General features: G+C 36.3%; 1 protein-coding gene across 1 annotated transcript; it reads right to left on the reverse strand.

Moving 5' to 3' along the window:
* Positions 1–5,421: 5,421 nt before the first annotated feature.
* LOC130827290 (kinesin-like protein KIN-12E) lies at positions 5,422–16,527 on the reverse strand. The gene is made up of 22 exons (XM_057692958.1): positions 15,564–16,527; positions 14,308–14,463; positions 14,068–14,151; positions 13,719–13,838; positions 13,225–13,338; positions 12,952–13,044; positions 12,583–12,672; positions 12,406–12,476; positions 12,222–12,296; positions 12,029–12,116; positions 11,882–11,940; positions 11,063–11,126; positions 10,855–10,920; positions 10,127–10,282; positions 9,943–10,047; positions 9,304–9,539; positions 8,990–9,059; positions 8,845–8,898; positions 8,692–8,754; positions 8,204–8,263; positions 8,009–8,088; positions 5,422–7,736 (listed from the first exon to the last, which is right to left on the reverse strand). Exons 1-22 carry the CDS (start codon positions 15,825–15,827, stop codon positions 5,639–5,641), a joined length of 4,266 nt encoding a protein of 1,421 aa, XP_057548941.1. The 5' UTR covers positions 15,828–16,527; the 3' UTR covers positions 5,422–5,638.
* Between the last annotated feature and the right edge of the window lie 333 nt (positions 16,528–16,860).

Below are 16,860 nucleotides of genomic sequence, written 5' to 3' on the forward strand. Positions count from 1 at the left end.
CCTCACCCATGTAATAAACAGCATATGATTTCATTTGATTCAATACAAGTTGAGGTATTTTAGAAAGTTGTTTTCTGTTTTCCTTCTTTGAAGTTGGTGGTGACTTCATCAAAGGTATACAGAGTATCCTTTAATCTTTGTAGGCTCAAAGATTGTGGAGCAATCATTGATTCTGCAGGGAAACCGTAAGTACAATCCCTGGAAGGCATTGTACATCTATCGTTGGTATAAGAACGTTGATACAGACACCGATCATCATCATCAGAAAACCAAGAAAGGATTTCTTGGTTCTGTTTTTGAGTGTTGAGTGTTTTGTTCTTCATCATTTGTTGTTTGTGTGTGTGTGTAATCAATCAAGGCTTCCGATAAACATTAACCTTTGCATAATCAAGGCCTTAATCAGCCTTGGTTTTGCATCAATAGTGGACTTAAAATGAAATTAATTGGTAGACCGACGCATGTCATTTGTTATTGGGATTTATATATGAATTGTAGATGCTTTTGTGATGTGAATATGGGATGGAATGCTTTAAGAACCCGTTTAATCCCTTCAAGAATGATGCCAAGAACACTCTTGACACAACGAAGAACACATACAAGCCTTCTGCTTGTATGAAACAGAAGGTGATAAGAACAATTCCTTGGAATGGTTTTATGTCGTGGATAGAGACAATTTACCTTCACTCAGCCACTGGCCTCTTCCTCACACTCAAATTAAGATTCACTCTCTTAATTCTCGTGGAAACAACTGAATACCCTCTTTGCTTCACTCACAAAGACAACACTCAGGTTTGTAATTGCACAGAATTACTTTGAATGAAAATTCATTAACCCAAATCTCAATTACATTTTACAATGAGGAGGTCCCTTTATATAGGCCTCTAACGGCTAGTTTAGGGTGTCTAACAAACATAACTAACCCCGTGCCTTATTATTAAAGCGCGTGCAATACATGAACATTAAAATAGAAACATAAAATATCTTTAATACACTGGAATTAGCCATTATCAAATATCTGGCTAACACACGACCTTGTAGCTGTGCTCGTGGGTTCTATGAAGGCTAGCACCATCATCCTTGGGTCTGGGCTTTTTGTCTCATGTCTAAAGATGCCATTCCTTGGATTTCCATGTTCATTCGTGCACCAGGCTAGGCGTTCCAAGGCTCACAAGGTGGGCTGGCAGACAGGCTGGTGTTCTGCTTGTTCTGTTGTTTGCTGACTTCGGAATAGGCCTCTGTTCCTGTTCTGTTTGATGGTTGTTGGGAGATCTTCTATTGTTCCCTCCTGGTCTTCCCATGCTTCTAAGTTCCTCTTTAATCCATTTTGAAGGTGATCCTCTTTATTCTTCAAACAAAAGTCAGCAAGTTCCATAGGTTTAATAGGCTGAGCAAGTGCAATAATGATACAGTTATGCTTTTCTTCCTTTTCCTTGGATTGTGGGCTATCCATAATTGCATCATTTTGTTACGGGATATAAGTATATGATTTGTAGATCCCATTGTTATGGGGATTAATATATAATTTGTAGATGTCATTATAATCAGAATTTACTTTATTATGATAAGGAATATCATATATCTCCTTCTTCAACTCCTTAATTATATGGATTATATTCCTTGTTTATATTATAATTATTCTATTGTAATCATATAGCTCTTTAGTCCTTAAATAAAATATAACCTTCATTACAATTCCCTTTATGGATCTCTTTCTTCTCTTCCCAACAAACTCCCATTGGAAAAAAAAAACTCCTCTTCTCAAGTTCACAATACACATGATCCTACAAAACCTTTCACATCTCTCAATCTTCACAACATACACAAACTCACACCCACAAACTACCTTTCATGGAAAATGCAACTTGAAGCCATTCTCGTCGGCCAATCTCCACTCTTACGTTAATGGTACTAACCCATGTCCTTCTCCTACTATTACCACTGATCAAAAGAAAATCCCCCGACCCAGAATTCTCCTTTTGGATTCGTCAAGACAATCTCCTCTTTGAAGCCCTCATCGGCACGATATTTGTCGACTTAATCCCTCTTATCTCCTAAACTCATACATCCACAGAAATATGGGATGTTTTCTCCAAAACATATGCTACTCCTAGCCGTGGCCACATCAAGCAACTCAAAGACAAATTTCACAGCATAACCAAAGGAAATAGCACTATAACAGAGTTTATGAAAGCCCTCAAAAACTATGCAGATCAACTTGCCTCTCTTGGTAAGAACATCGATCATGAAGATCTCATTGACCAAGTTCTATTCGGTCTTGATGATGCCTACAAATCAATCAAGGAGTCGATCGAAGCTAGGGACACACCCATCTCATTTGAAGAACTCCACGTAAAGCTCATCAACAAAGAACTTTCCATTAAACAAAATTACATAGCCCCCAACCCTCCCGCTACTGCCTTTGTAGCACAAACTGCCCCAAATAGAACTTGTTTTCGCCACTCATCTTCCATAAACCGTAACAAAAATGGCCCTGGTCTTCTTCCCACCCCACCTTCATCTCACAAAACACCTCACCCCTACCTAGGAAAATGTCAATGGTTTAGAGAACAAGGTCATGGTTAGCAACTTACCCTCTTCACCAAACTTTTCCCTAATGCAACTCCTCCCTCCCTTTATCGATCCAGTAAACCGCAAGTGAACACTGCCCTATTACCCTCGGCCTCTACTGGATCCTTTTGGCTCCTCGACAGCGGCACCTCATATCATGTCACCGCCGACCTTAACAATCTATCATTGCACACTCCATATGATGGCACAGATGAACTTATTATCAGAGACGGTATGGGGCTAACTATCACTCACTTTGGCTCTTTAACTTTCTCCCCTTCCCTTGTTCTTCACAATGTCCTAGTAGTTCCATCTATTTTTAAAAACATCATCTCTATTTCACAACTATGCAAAGATAATAATATTGCTATCACTTTCTCATACCACTCTTTTTTTTGTGAAGGATCTCACGACGGGGGCCATACTCTTCCAAGGTCCTTCTAACTCTGGTGTATATGAAGCCCAAACACAATCTCTACAAGTCTTCTCAAGCTCAAAAACCATATCTTTGGATTGACATCATCCTTTAGGTCACCCCTCAAAGCATGCTTTTAGACATTTAATTTATAGAAATAAACTAAATGTTGCTATATGTCAACATTAGATTGAATTTTCTGTTATTGCAATAAAAGTCACAAACTCCCATTTTCTATTTCATTCATTACATCTAATGCTCCACTTCAATATGTTTATACTGATTATGGACTGCCCTAGTCATGTCTCACGATGGTTTTAAATATTATGTAATTTTTGTAGATCATCATACCAAGTACGTTTGGCTTTACCAGCTCAAAAGAAAATTTGATACAAAAGACACATCCATTCGCTATAAATCCCTCGTCGAAAAATACTTCCAACTACCTCTCAAAATTCTTTACACCGACAATGGTAGCGAATATGAATCTCTCAAAAATTATCTATCCATCGATGGCATTACCCACCTCATCACTCTTCCTCAAACCCCCAAACACTACGGATATTTTGAACGTCGTCATCGACACATTGTTGATACTTTCTTAACCCTCTTGCATCATGCTAACATGCCCTTACAATATTGGACCCATGCTTGTTCAACAGCGGTCTATCTTATAAATCGTCTTCCAACTGCAACACTCCAAAATGCATCCCCATATCTTAAACTCTTTGGTACCGCACCTAACTACACTCGTCTAAGGAGCTTTGGATGCCTATGTTTTCCATGGCTTAAACCCTATACCCATCACAAACTTGAATCTAAGTCAAAGCCCTGTGTTTTTATAGGGTACTCCCCTACCCAACATGTTTACCACTACCTTGAGATTGACTCACATCGCATATACACCTCTAGACATGTCCATTTCATGGAAGATGCCTTCCCTTTTAAAGATGAACAACTTAATTCATTTCCATTAGGATCCAATGTAAACACTTGGGCTCTACTTACTTTAATAAACCTTCATCATACTTCTCCTCCACCCACAGATACCTCCCCTTCTAACCCACATAACAACCTAACTCCAATGAACCCACCACAATTCTGCAAAACACTCAAATTATCCTCCCATCTCATTCCGTGTCAACAAGACTAAAACATGGCGTAGGAAAACCCATCAAGAAACTAAATCTCCACGTTGCTGTTCATGAGACAAAGCTACCCAAGAACATCACTCAAGCCCTTAAAAAAAAAAAAATGGAAACTTGTCCCTCACGCCTCTACTCAAAATGTGATAGGGTGCAAATGGGTTTTTAGGATCAAAAAGGACATGAATGGAAATATTACTCAACACAAAGCCCGTTATGTCGCCAAAAGTTTTCATCGAAGAGCCGGTATTGACTATGGAGATACATTTAGCCCCGTTGTAAAACCGGCCACCATCCACCTTGTTCTCTCTCTTTCGGTTCGCCAAGGTTGGCCTTCAAGACAACTTGACATAAACAATGCATTTTTACTTGGAACCCTCACTGATGATGTATACACCAAACAACATCCTGGTTACACTGATCCACAATACCCAAACCATGTATGTAAGCTAAACAAAGCCCTCTACGGTTTAAAACAAGCACCACGTGCTTAGTATACCGAACTTCACCAACACCTTCTTCACTCTGGGTTCAAAAATGCAAGATCAGACTCCTCTCTTTTCATCTTCCACTCCATTGGAGACACTATTTATCTATTGCTCTACGTTGACGACATCATCGTCATAAGCAATCTCCTTGAAACTTTTATCACCAGACTCTTAGCCCGTTTCTCACTCATGGACCTTGGTAGCGTCACTTATTTTCTAGGTGTGGAAGTTCTCTCACATCCCCAAGGGCTCTTTCTTAGCCAAAAACGTTACATCTCTGATCTCTTGTCCAAAGCCAACATGGATGATGCCAAAGTTGCTGCCACACCTCTTGTTGTATATCCTCCTCTAATCACCAATGGCTATAGTGTTAACAAGCTAGCATAATATATGCAACGTCCCACTGAGGCTCACATGCAGTCCCTTCATCGCCATCTATGCTATTTATATAGCTATTTATATAGCTCTCTATATAGCTCTTTATTCTTGAATAAAATATAAGTATATAACCTTCATTACAATTCCCTTTTATATTAAAATTATTATTTTGGGAATTATGTGACTAGTGATATATAATTATGCTTTTAAATTTTATGCCACTTCTAAATTTTTTTCTTAAAATTGTTATTTTACATGATAGAGTTGAAATTACTCAAACTGATGTGGGAACTTTCTATTGTTTTCTTATAACTCTATAGATGAATAACAATATAACATGTCTTGGAAAAGAGAGGAATAATGTTACAACATAGAATAAATGTAGGTTTTTAGATTTGAATATTTTTGAGATTATCATATGAAAGACCATAGTTATTTATTTGGCTTTGCACGATTCAACAACCTTGTAAACACAAAACTCGACCCAACATTTTTCAGTCGGAACCCAAAACATTACTACTTTATACATGCTTTTAATGAGTAAATCTAAAAACAAATTACCTTAATATGCCATTTACTTTCTGAATGACAAAACAGTACAACATTACTCTGAGATTATTAATAGTGCATATAAATCAAGCATTCTAGAATTCAGTTTTCTGATGAGTTAGAATTCTGTCAGGACTGAAAGACAAAACAACTTGACAATCAGTCGAATTTTCTGCTACGAGTAATGAATTGGCTTCCACAATTGATTTCCGAACATTCTCAAGCTCTTCTCGCAGTTTTTCTGATGGAAGAACTGTTTGGCATTTCTCTCCGAGTAAGAGTTGGATTGCCCTCTTTACTGCAGCTTCTCTTTCGCTTTCTAATATATCCAATTTTATGGACAACATGTGCATATCTTCTTCGAGTGTATTGAGCTCGTCTTCTCTTAAATACTCTTGGAAGATACACTGCTGGTATTCAACTATCAAATCATCGATCCGTCTCTTTCCATTCTGTTTCATCTCATTGAGAACCTCCTTTTCATTAGAGACATTTCCAAGGGCAAGCTCCAATTCCCCCACCAATTGTAGAGCCTTTTGCATCTCTGAACTTCTTACATGGATTTCACTATCTAGCTTTTGACCCTTCTTGTTCAAATCCATAACCTGCTTCTTTATGACACTCAGCTTTTCTTGGGATTGCTTGATCTCGTTCTGAAGTTTGGTTTTTTCTTCCTCGGACTTGAGCAAATCAGTAGCCTTGCTGCATATCAGTGCAGGAGCTTCACTCTTCTCGATGTTATCTATGGCAAAAAGAACCCTTTGATTTTCTTGTCTTTGATTTTCCTCCTCAAGTTTTGCTTTGAAGCGCCACAGATTGTTCCTCATCTCCACTTCCGTCTCTTGGATCTCTCTTCTTTTCGTGTTAATTTCATCACTCTGTCCCTGAAGAATGGCTACATTTTCCTTCTGTTGTTCCAAGGATGACTTTGCAGCATCCACCCTTGCCCTTGCCCGATCTTCTCGTTTTTCAAAGTAAGCAATAGATGAAGAAATGCTTGACAGAGATATTTTAAGTGCTGCAAGCTTTTTATTAACAAGTACACTTGCAGCCTGCGCTTGTGACAGAAGAGGATTAAGAAATTCAATCTCTTGTTGCTTGAACTGCACAAGACCCTTAGCTGCATCAATTTCTCTTGACAGTGCATCTACCTTAAGGACTGCTAACTCAACATTTCCAATTTCATCAACAGTATTTGAAGAACTTGACAGCCGTTCTTGGGCCAATTCAAGTTCCTTCCTGATAAGAACAAGATCCTCCTCAGTCATTGTTCCAGAATCCTGAAAATCACCAAATAAATGTCCGGAAGCATCATTATTACTGAACTCATGTTTTTCCTCAACCATCATACTTGTAGTGCACTCAAGAGGGTTGTCAACCATCTTTGTGGCCGAATTGGATGCTTGAAATTGCAGGAGCTCATCTGAACTCGTGTGAACTTCAGCTGTAACTGACGTGGGAATGATTCGGCCAGATGCATTCTGCATGTTCCATTTGGAAAGGTCACCTTCCTCTAAGGCTTCTGTTTCATCGGACAATAATTGCTGGTCCAGCTCCATGCTGGTGCTTCTATCAATGTCAGTATGGAAATCTTCAAAAGATTTCGGACAATCTACTCCGTCAACCTCAACAAGCTTTTCAGGGAACTCAGCTTCTTCTCTCTCCAAACAATGATTTTTCATCGCAGAGGAAAGCATTCTTTTCAAGTCATCTTTCTCCTGCATTGCTTTCTCATACAAACTCATCAGTTTCTCATTTTCCTCGTTCATTTCTGCAAGTTGATGCTCTAGATCCTCGAGTCTATTCACGTCAGCATCTTTATGAGAAATAGGATCTGACTCAATAACTTGTTCATACTTCGCTTCACCTTCTGGATCTTTATTGTTGACTTTGTTGGTCTCTGCAGCAGCCCTTTCGTACAGATCTATCAACTTACTATTGTCCTCAAGTAAAACCTTGATCTTCGTTCGTAATTCATCATTTTCTTTAGCAAGAGTAATTGCCATTTCATGTGCTTCAGCTTCTCTTTGACTTGCTGCTGCAATGACATCAACCATAGCTTTGAGCTCCTGCTGGTCATCACTGTTGACGTCGTTTGTAGTCAAAGCATCAACTTGCACTTTGTGGTTTTCTTGTTCAGTGTCTTTTGAAGATCTTACTTGCTCCAACTGTGCTTCTAAATCCTTGATGTGCCTGCAAGAAGGGAGACTTATTATCAGCCTGTCTGATCCAGGTACAAGGTAACAGAAGAGAGCTGGAATTTGCTAACACATTCATCAGAATTCTGAAGTACATTTACAAGCTAGGGACATCGTGCAGGCACTATTTTTATGTGAAATATGAATTATTTTGACCGAATAAAATATGTATTACTACACTACTAGTTTTTATATACGAATTTCATTGCCAGATTACATGGCATCATAGATATAAAATCATTTACAAACTATGGTAAGCCAAATTACCTTTGCATCTTTCCTTTCTCCTCCACATCACAGTTAAGCTTTTTCCGCAGGGAATCTATTTCTGCCTGGTTTTGTATGGCCTATACAACAGCGAATACACATTGTCAAAAAGAAGTACAAGGAGTTAGCATCAATCAGAAAAAATTTGCATATCAAAACTATAGCAAACATTGATCTAAAAGGCACTTTAACAACCTGAACGCGAAGAAATTCATTCTCCTCGTTGATGGACGATTGCCAAGTTGATGTAGATTCCTGATTTAGAAAAACACACAAAAGAGATTAGATTTGAAACTATGGAAAACATTATTCAGATTTTCAAACTTGAACAAGTTGATCCCTTTCGCATTTGATTGAGCTGATAACTAAAAGTTCTACTAATGTAAGTTAATGTGTGCAATAGCAGATGAAACTGAACATAGTAACGCTAAAAAAGAAAAACATTTTATGCTGAATAATCAGTGCAAAAAAGCGATTTCAATACATTTCATAAGCAGCTATGATTATAATTTTACAAGGAATACTCAACATTCAAGAAGTTAGTTTACTAGGGCAAGTTGATAAGATCTATACATACATATAACTCCAAAATGCAACACAGATAAATGGGGCACTGACTGATATGTGATCATAACAGTCATAAGTTTACAGCTGGAAGAAATCACACAAGTGCAACATCCTACCTTGTTGAAGTTGAGATGGTCCATATCACTACGACCGTCAGTTAGCAAACCAGGACTCCCTTTCTGTTAATAGGTACCCACAATTTCTAGGTCAAAGAGTGAAGAGCATTTACCATCATGCAGTAAAAATATTAATGAAAATTATTTACAAACCTGGACATTTGTTTCCGATTCATGCATAAGCTTCCAATCCAGTGCATCAAGTAACTGCACATTGTTTTAAGAGATTATATTCAAGCATGCTTGTCATTCGCAAGTTGCAGAAAACAAAAAACTAGAGTGGCTGATGAATAAAAACCTTGTTCTGCAATGTAACTATCTGTTCATTCATTCTCTCTCTTTCACCTTCCTCACAGAAAGATTTCAATCTGTCAAAGCAAGTTGCAACAAACATAATTAACAGTAAACCTAAAACATATAGAGTATTTAGTTAAAACATTCCAACAATCTTAATGCTGTATAATGTTTGAAATTTGGAAACACTTGAGTAGAGGAAGTCTTATTAAATAACGGTGATTTGTGAAGTCATACATCAAGTTTGGCTTCCCCTAAAGTCATTGTAGCTGTCTACAAAGTAAGGACATGTTATGTTTAGTTTCAGGAAAAACATGCCTTCTAATTTCTTCTTTCAAACGCAAATTTTCCATTGCAAATCTTGTCACCTCCTGATTCCTATCAACTTGAGCTCGCAAGACCTCAATTTCTTTTTGAAGCTCCTCTTTATCCTTCAGCAAATGGGCCTCTGCAGAGATCTTTCCACTAGCAACAGCTTCTAACCTCTTTATTCCTGCTTCTCTGAACCTAAGCCTCATTTTCAGGCCTTGTATTTCATCATGTCTTTGTTTTGCCTAATAAGCATCAGTAACACCATCACAGAAAGAATGTTAAAGACATTGTTAAAGGAAGCATTTGATCACTCTCAAACAATATAGATTTCTTCATGAATGTATAATCATTGATAATGTGAAAAAGTGATCTCAAATGAAAAAATTTCCAACAACTTGATCGGCAGGCACCTCGTAAAGAGTTGAATAGCGCGCCATCTGGGATCACAGAATTAAAATGCAACTATTCTCCGGTGGAATATATGCGATTTAGATTAAAGGATTAATTTCAAATGCTAGTGAGTATTGTGAAGTAGTTAGCTAAAGTTTCCTAATAGATGAAGGATCTACATGGAAGAGCATCCGTATAGCTGCCTGATAGATAAAAAGTGAAGAGCATAATATATAGGATTCTTTTGTAACATACCAGCTGCATAGCTGCCTGACTTTCAGCAGTAAGAGCCTGCAAGGCTATGTCTTTGTCTTTTTCTCTCCTAAATGCTCCAACAAGAGCAACCTCAATTTCTTTCTTCTGAAAAACATAAATGGACTTGAGAAGGAAACTTGAAGTTAAATTGTGCATGACATGCCCAAGCAACAAAACTACAAACCTGGGACAGCCTTTTATTAGAGGTCAGGGGACTAAATGTACCATTGAGCCCTTCCCAATTGAAAGCTCCAGGTGATCCTAGCAAACTTGAAGTCATGGCGTTGTCTTGATTTACAGCTCCTCCATTGAGTAAAGAACGCAAATGGGACACTTCTTTCTGCAATAACCCAAATCGGGTAAGTAAAAACACAAGTGCACTCCACTTGTAATGCTATTCTTTCACTACACATTTTTATATTCCTTTCTTTTTCTTGGCAAATATTTTGATTTTCATTTCATTTTTTTGGCAAAATTTCATTTCATTTCAATTTCTTGGAGTACATACAGCTCCTCCATTGAGTAAAGAACGCAAATGGGACACTTCTTTCTGCAATAACCCAAATCGGGTAAGTAAAAACACAAGTGCACTCCACTTGTAATGATATTCTTTCACTACACATTTTTATATTCCTTTCTTTTTCTTGGCAAATATTTTGATTTTCATTTCATTTTTTGGCAAAATTTCATTTCATTTCAATTTCTTGGAGTATATACTAATCCAGACAACACAACATGCATGTAAAAAATTTTCTTTTGCGAGAATGAGACAGCATGGGTTTGGTAGCACAAACAGGAGTAGTCTGGTTCAGCAGAAAGTTTGCTCAGAAACATTTTTTCATATATAGTTTCCTTCTAAAAAAGATTTTTGCGGTACGCCTCATGGGAAGATGTAAGACACTCATAAAATACCTTCAGGTGCTGAATCTGCATTCTCATGGCAAGGACATCCCCCGAAGCATCTTCATTTACAATTGCCTGAAAGATAGAACAAATGGATTCAATCACTGAACCAGAAGCTAAACATATGACTGCAATTTTTCTGGGGAAAGTAATCGGTGAATTAAAAAAAAACAACATAGGCAAATGCAAAGAAGACTCAATTATCTCCACAACATACATTGTTCTTTAGAAATTTAGCACGCTGAGCAAACTTCAGGGTGCTTAGAGTCTCCAGCGAGCAGCTGCAAGAAGCCCAAAAAATAGTATCAGCCAAAAGGAGCAGAAAGCACAGAAAGCTATTGCTGTTATACCACTCTACCTAAGATGACTCAAATTTGTAACTTAGCTTAGCAGCTGCTGAAAGGAAAATAGATGCTAATATAAAATCGTTTTTATGATGTCAAAAGTATTGTAATAACTACTTTCATCTTTTACGAATTAATCAGAAACTCCACCTGTTCTCTCATCGTGACGGAGACAAGGATTCATTCTTTGCTTTTGGATTATAATGAATTGAAGTAGCAGATGGTATTTTAAATTAACGATCAACCATAAACATCTCACAAAATTAATGATCAACACCCTTTACCCTCCTAGGTGGGAGTTGCTGTAGACAGTGGTGGTAGGAAAACATAGGCGTTGAGATTGTTTATCCTACATCGACGAATTAAGGATGGTGTGCACACTTTATAAGTTCTTGGAGCCCTTCTTCCCATTGTGATATTGTTTTGGGATGGTATATATCTTCTCAGGTTATGATGTGTGCACCTCATGTTTCCCAAATTATATTATGGCAAGTCCAACTAAACTTAGCAATAAGTTGTCTAAAACACTCCACCAACAACTCATCATAGAACACCGAGAATGATAACTAAATCAACACTGGTGTGTATAGTATGACTTGTGATAACTTGGAAATCTAACGCCTAGTTCCAATTCATGAAATATTACAAGAGAACATCGAATAAAATATGAAATGGATGCAATATTCACTAACCAGTTAGACGGACTAATATTAGCAATTATAATGGTTTTTGAATTCCCTCCAAGTGAGTCCTGAGAAAATTCCATAATATAGCTTAATGATACTAGCAAATAGAACAAGTTGGAAACTTAGTAAGCAAAGAATTGTATTGGTACAAACCTGAAGTAAAAAGGTTAATTTCGAATCTCGATATGGTACATGATGTGATTTTCCATTTGATATGCTTACGAGGTTCATTATCACAAGTCTGCAGCATATAAATGGAAGATGCAAATTGGATCAGAAACTTAAGTTGTTAAAATGTGATCATATATTATAAGAAAGCTTTCAATTGAAAGAAAGGAAAACAGACCCTAATGTAGAGAGCGATTTGTTGATGTTAGTGGCTTCTTTAAGCCGATCACCTTCTGCACCAGAACTTTTTTGTCTGCAGTTTTCATTTTATAGAGTGGCTAAGACTCAAAATTGATAGCATGACAAAGTTCAAAGAAAAGTTTAGAAAACTATGTAGTACGAGCATCAACTAATGTTGTCACCTTTCAGAGCCAGCTAAATCTACAAGATTAAGTCGAGCGAAGCGATGATGTGTTACGCCTTGTGATTCCCACTACAAATTTCACCAATATTCATCCGAAAGACACTAGATTAAATTGAGATTTCAAATGCTACACAATAAAAGAAAAGTATTTTGAGATCTCAAACTATTTACTTACAGTACTCTCAATAACACAGGTAAATACACTATGGGAACGACTACTAGCACGATTCATGTTGGTGGCAGCCACCTTTCTGTTTGCAGCACCCTGACAACATTCAACAAGTCTACATTAGCCGCTAGTATGAGCGTAAGATTCATAAGAAACAATTCAGTACTTGAAGCGTCTACCAACAAATCGAGAACCTGAGAGAACTCAAGTCCACTGTTTGAAGTTGCACAAGCTAATTGACCCCATAATAAATGAGTTATAACTTGTGTAGAAATAAACTAAAAGGCATCACTACCATTCAACATTGACCATACACTCATAAAGAAACCAAGATATAAAAAGGTTTAGTGAGTATTTAGTTTGGTAAATCATTACCTGAAGAAGTTGTTGCATAACTTCTCGAGCACTTGTAACCTCTAGCTCTGTTATGTTTTCCACATGTATACCTTTCTTCAAGTCTTCCCTAATCTGAAACGGAAAATAACAAAAGATATATAAGTCTTCCACACACAACCCTCTATTCCTAAAAAATCACCAATACAGAAACTAATTAGTAGTTAAATATTAAATATTACCAAAAGAACTAAACTTATGAACTCGCAGCCACAATACTAGTTACCATATTTTTATTTCATTCATGCTCTGTACCTGTAAGTTGACAGAGGATGGATTCAAAAGATCAAGTATCTGTTCGTTGTAGATCTCCAAGAATGAACATTTACAAGTGAATCGAAGCTTTTCTTCTCTTCGAGCCTCCTTTTCCTGTAATATTCCAATAATATTGTCATCATAACAAACTTGATACAATAATAATGTTCATAATAAGTCGACACATGACCAAATACAACCAAGAGTAAATAAAAGAAACCATAAATGAGATTTGAGCGGTATAAGGCACTTATTTAGTAACTACATGGGGATAATTCTAATCTTAGAGTGAAGCAGCCATGTACAAATGTGTACTAGGCGTCTGGGCCTACGTTGAAAATTTAGACAGCCTTGACGACTCAAAAATCAGATGTACAGAACTTTGATTAGAGCTAAAGTGCAATCCTATTATACATATTTAAGGAAAAATAAACTTCACCACAGAATTAATGGGCGGCAAGTAATAACACAGTCCTCTGTTCTAAAGAAATTACCTTTTGGATCCTGGAAAAAAGGTACTCAAAAACTCTAGGTGTCATCCCACAATTTACACTATGTCGTCGAGTCCCACCTTCAATATCTCCCAACATTGTGTGTGTTTTTCCACTTCCAGTCTGACAAAAGTTAAGTAAAGTCAAGGAGTTACGAACTGCATCCCTCAAAATGCGGAATCACAAGTTAACATTACTGATTTCAAAGAAGTGATTACTAAGTAACATCATTCTTGAATTCCCAAATGATAAATATCTTGAATAATTTCATATCCTATTTTCACCTAAACAATTATAGAAGTCATAGTTGGTAAGTAAATAAGAACAGTAGGGATCAAACATAAAGGCTTACTTGTCCATAAGCAAACATGCAGCTATTGTACCCTGCAACACAGTTTTCCACCATAGGTACTCCAGCCACTTTAAAAAGTTTTTCCTGCTCGATTGCATGAATAAACTTCATCAGTAACATACAGCTAAGGCCGATAGACATTAGCAGATAAAAAATGTTTTATCTGTTTAAATAATCTTTTATTCTTAATCAACGAAAATGAAACAAGCGAATAAGCAAAAGTATGTATAGAAACATAACCTGTGTGACAGTTTCATCTGCAACAACATCAAACGTAAAGCGTGATTCAGGGTGACCAGTCCATGTGATAGTCTGTGAACTTTCTTGCCTGACACACCGATTGTGTCCATGTAGTGATAATTCAGAACTATTAAGAGGTCGGAGTCTGATGATAACCTGAACACCAAAGTTGCAACATCCATAATAAAAGGGTAAAGATCTTGAGAAAAATCGATTGCTAGATAATAGACATCACTATATCCAATACCCATGTTAGAGCTAGACAATATACTAAATCAATCAAAAAGTATAAACATGGGAAAGCAAGCCGACAAGAAAGTTTATAGTTGTTGAAAAAATCCAAAATGATCTAGGGAATATAATGATTCTACAATTTTCCAATGACGATAACTGTGCCGAAGCCTTAACCTAACAATGAGGTATCCTTTAATCTAGGGAATAAACATTTAATTTTCTGAAGTGTCATAGCATTTACAGCTATCCTTTAATCTATCTTTCAGAGTTTACATTGCAAACAAACATAATAAAATTGAGGTTCCAAATCCCAGTCCATTTCCATTCAAGGGTAAATAACTCATACACAGATTTACACCCTTACCCCTTAGCAAAATCTGCAACTCGAATAAGGAATTCCATTCTATTTTACAAAATCTCAACCTAATATATGTTCAAATCGTTTAATAACCACAAAATCTATATAACCTAAATCATGTAAAAGTTCACCAATCCTAAAAGCAACCACGCGTAAGTTGATCAGTGATACAACAAAAACTATTAAAAAAACACTTCCTCCGGTTTTTCTTAAGCACATCATTTCACTATTTTACGTGCTACTAAAATCTCAATTCATAACCTCAAACCCTAGCTCGATCAATAAATCAATCGAGCTCTTTCAAACTTTCAATAAAAGCAGAAATTTCCAAAACCCTAGAACATTCGTTAAGAACACAAATCTGAATCAAATCTTTTAATAACCAAAAAATACATAACCTAAATCACGTAAATATTCCGCAATCCTAATTGCAACCAAGCTAAACATTATTAGTGATAAAACAAGAACTAGAAAACACGTCCACCGGTTTCATAACTATAACAATTCACTGTTTTACATGCTACCTTTGTTAAGCAATCTACAGAAAGCGTATTTCATAACTTTGAACCCTAGATCAATCAATCAATCAAACAAACAAACTCTTTCAAATTTTCTAAAAATACAAAAATTCCCAAAACCAAAAATATTCATAAAGAACGCTAACCTGAACATTATGATCCTTCCAAAATGAAGGATCTTCAGACAAATCAAAGCTTCGAACAACTAATGCATTATTGTTTGCAGAATCACGAAACTCTTCTCGTTCATTAAAATTCTTAACTGTAGACGACATCAACAAGTTATCTCGCGAAATCGATCTTGCCATACTTGGAGTCCCAGCCCGAACTGACTCGGACGGGTCATGGTAAACCGTCCGAGTTTTCAACGAACTCGGTGTTTCGGAAAAGAATGACGGTGTTTTGAACATCGGAGAATATTAAACAAATATACACAACTTGTATGATAAAGTTAAACCCTTGAAAAAGAAAAAACGGAGGATTAGGGTTCGAAAATTGAGCTTCAAGAAAGTGAAAATGGCAGATAAGTGTATGGTGAAGAAGATAAAGGAAGAGTAAGATCTGGTACTAACGGTAAGGTTTGGGGTTTTTGTGTTTGAAAATTTGAATTGAAAAGAGGCGTGCGGAAGTGGAGCCAATTTAAAAGGCGTCTTCAAATGACCATATTGTCCTCATTCTTTTTTTTTAGACCGGCGAAATTTGAACCCCGGCTCTGTTGCTCCATGAGAAAACTATAATACCTCCGTTTTTTAATGTTTCGTAATTTTTAGTTATTTATAATGCGATATATACATGATTAAATTACATATTTAATTGTGTAAAAAGTCAATATAATAGTCTATTGAACGAAGAAAGTACATGATAATACCTTCGTTTTTTAGATCGGTGAAATTTGAACCTGGCTCAGTTGCTCCATGAGAAAACTATAATACCTCTGTTTTTTAATGTTTTCATAATTTTTAGTTATTTATAATACAATATATAAATGATGAAAATCACATATTTAATTGCGTAAAAAGTCAATGTAGCAGTATTATTGCGTATATTTGGTTAGGCCGATTTCGAATTTTGTGTGCATGTAAATTAATTTATCATTTTGATTTAATTTTTATGCTTATTTTTTTTTCTGGTTGGATCGAGTCATGCTCGATTTTGTTTATTGTGGTTAAATTTAAACACCTCAAATTGTTCATAAAAGACGACTAAATTAGACCGAATTATTAGAATTGTAATGGATAATTTGACTTGCTATAAGTCAAATGGATTTGATGTATAACTCATATAAAATTGAAATTATATTATAACATTCAAAAATTGTCGGATTTAAGTTGGATATAACTAAATAATTTTATCAAATTTAAGGGTAATTTTAGAAAACAATTCATATCGACTTTGATATTTTGCTAATTTGATTTTTTTATGTACAAGGTATTTTGAGTTGGA

This window comes from Amaranthus tricolor, chromosome 11 (assembly GCF_026212465.1).
Source record: "Amaranthus tricolor cultivar Red isolate AtriRed21 chromosome 11, ASM2621246v1, whole genome shotgun sequence".
NCBI lineage: Eukaryota > Viridiplantae > Streptophyta > Magnoliopsida > Caryophyllales > Amaranthaceae > Amaranthus > Amaranthus tricolor.

Bases quoted from the DNA above. Each gene is read 5' to 3' on its own strand.
- LOC130827290 (XM_057692958.1), bottom strand. From the start codon at position 15,827: ATGTTCAAAACACCGTCATTCTTTTCCGAAACACCGAGTTCGTTGAAA. The intron at 10,921-11,062 runs GTATGTTGTGGA...TCTATCTTTCAG, and splicing joins CTAAATTTCTAAAGAACAAT to GCAATTGTAAATGAAGATGC. The intron at 8,755-8,844 runs GTTTGTAAATAA...ACCTATTAACAG, and splicing joins AATCGGAAACAAATGTCCAG to AAAGGGAGTCCTGGTTTGCT.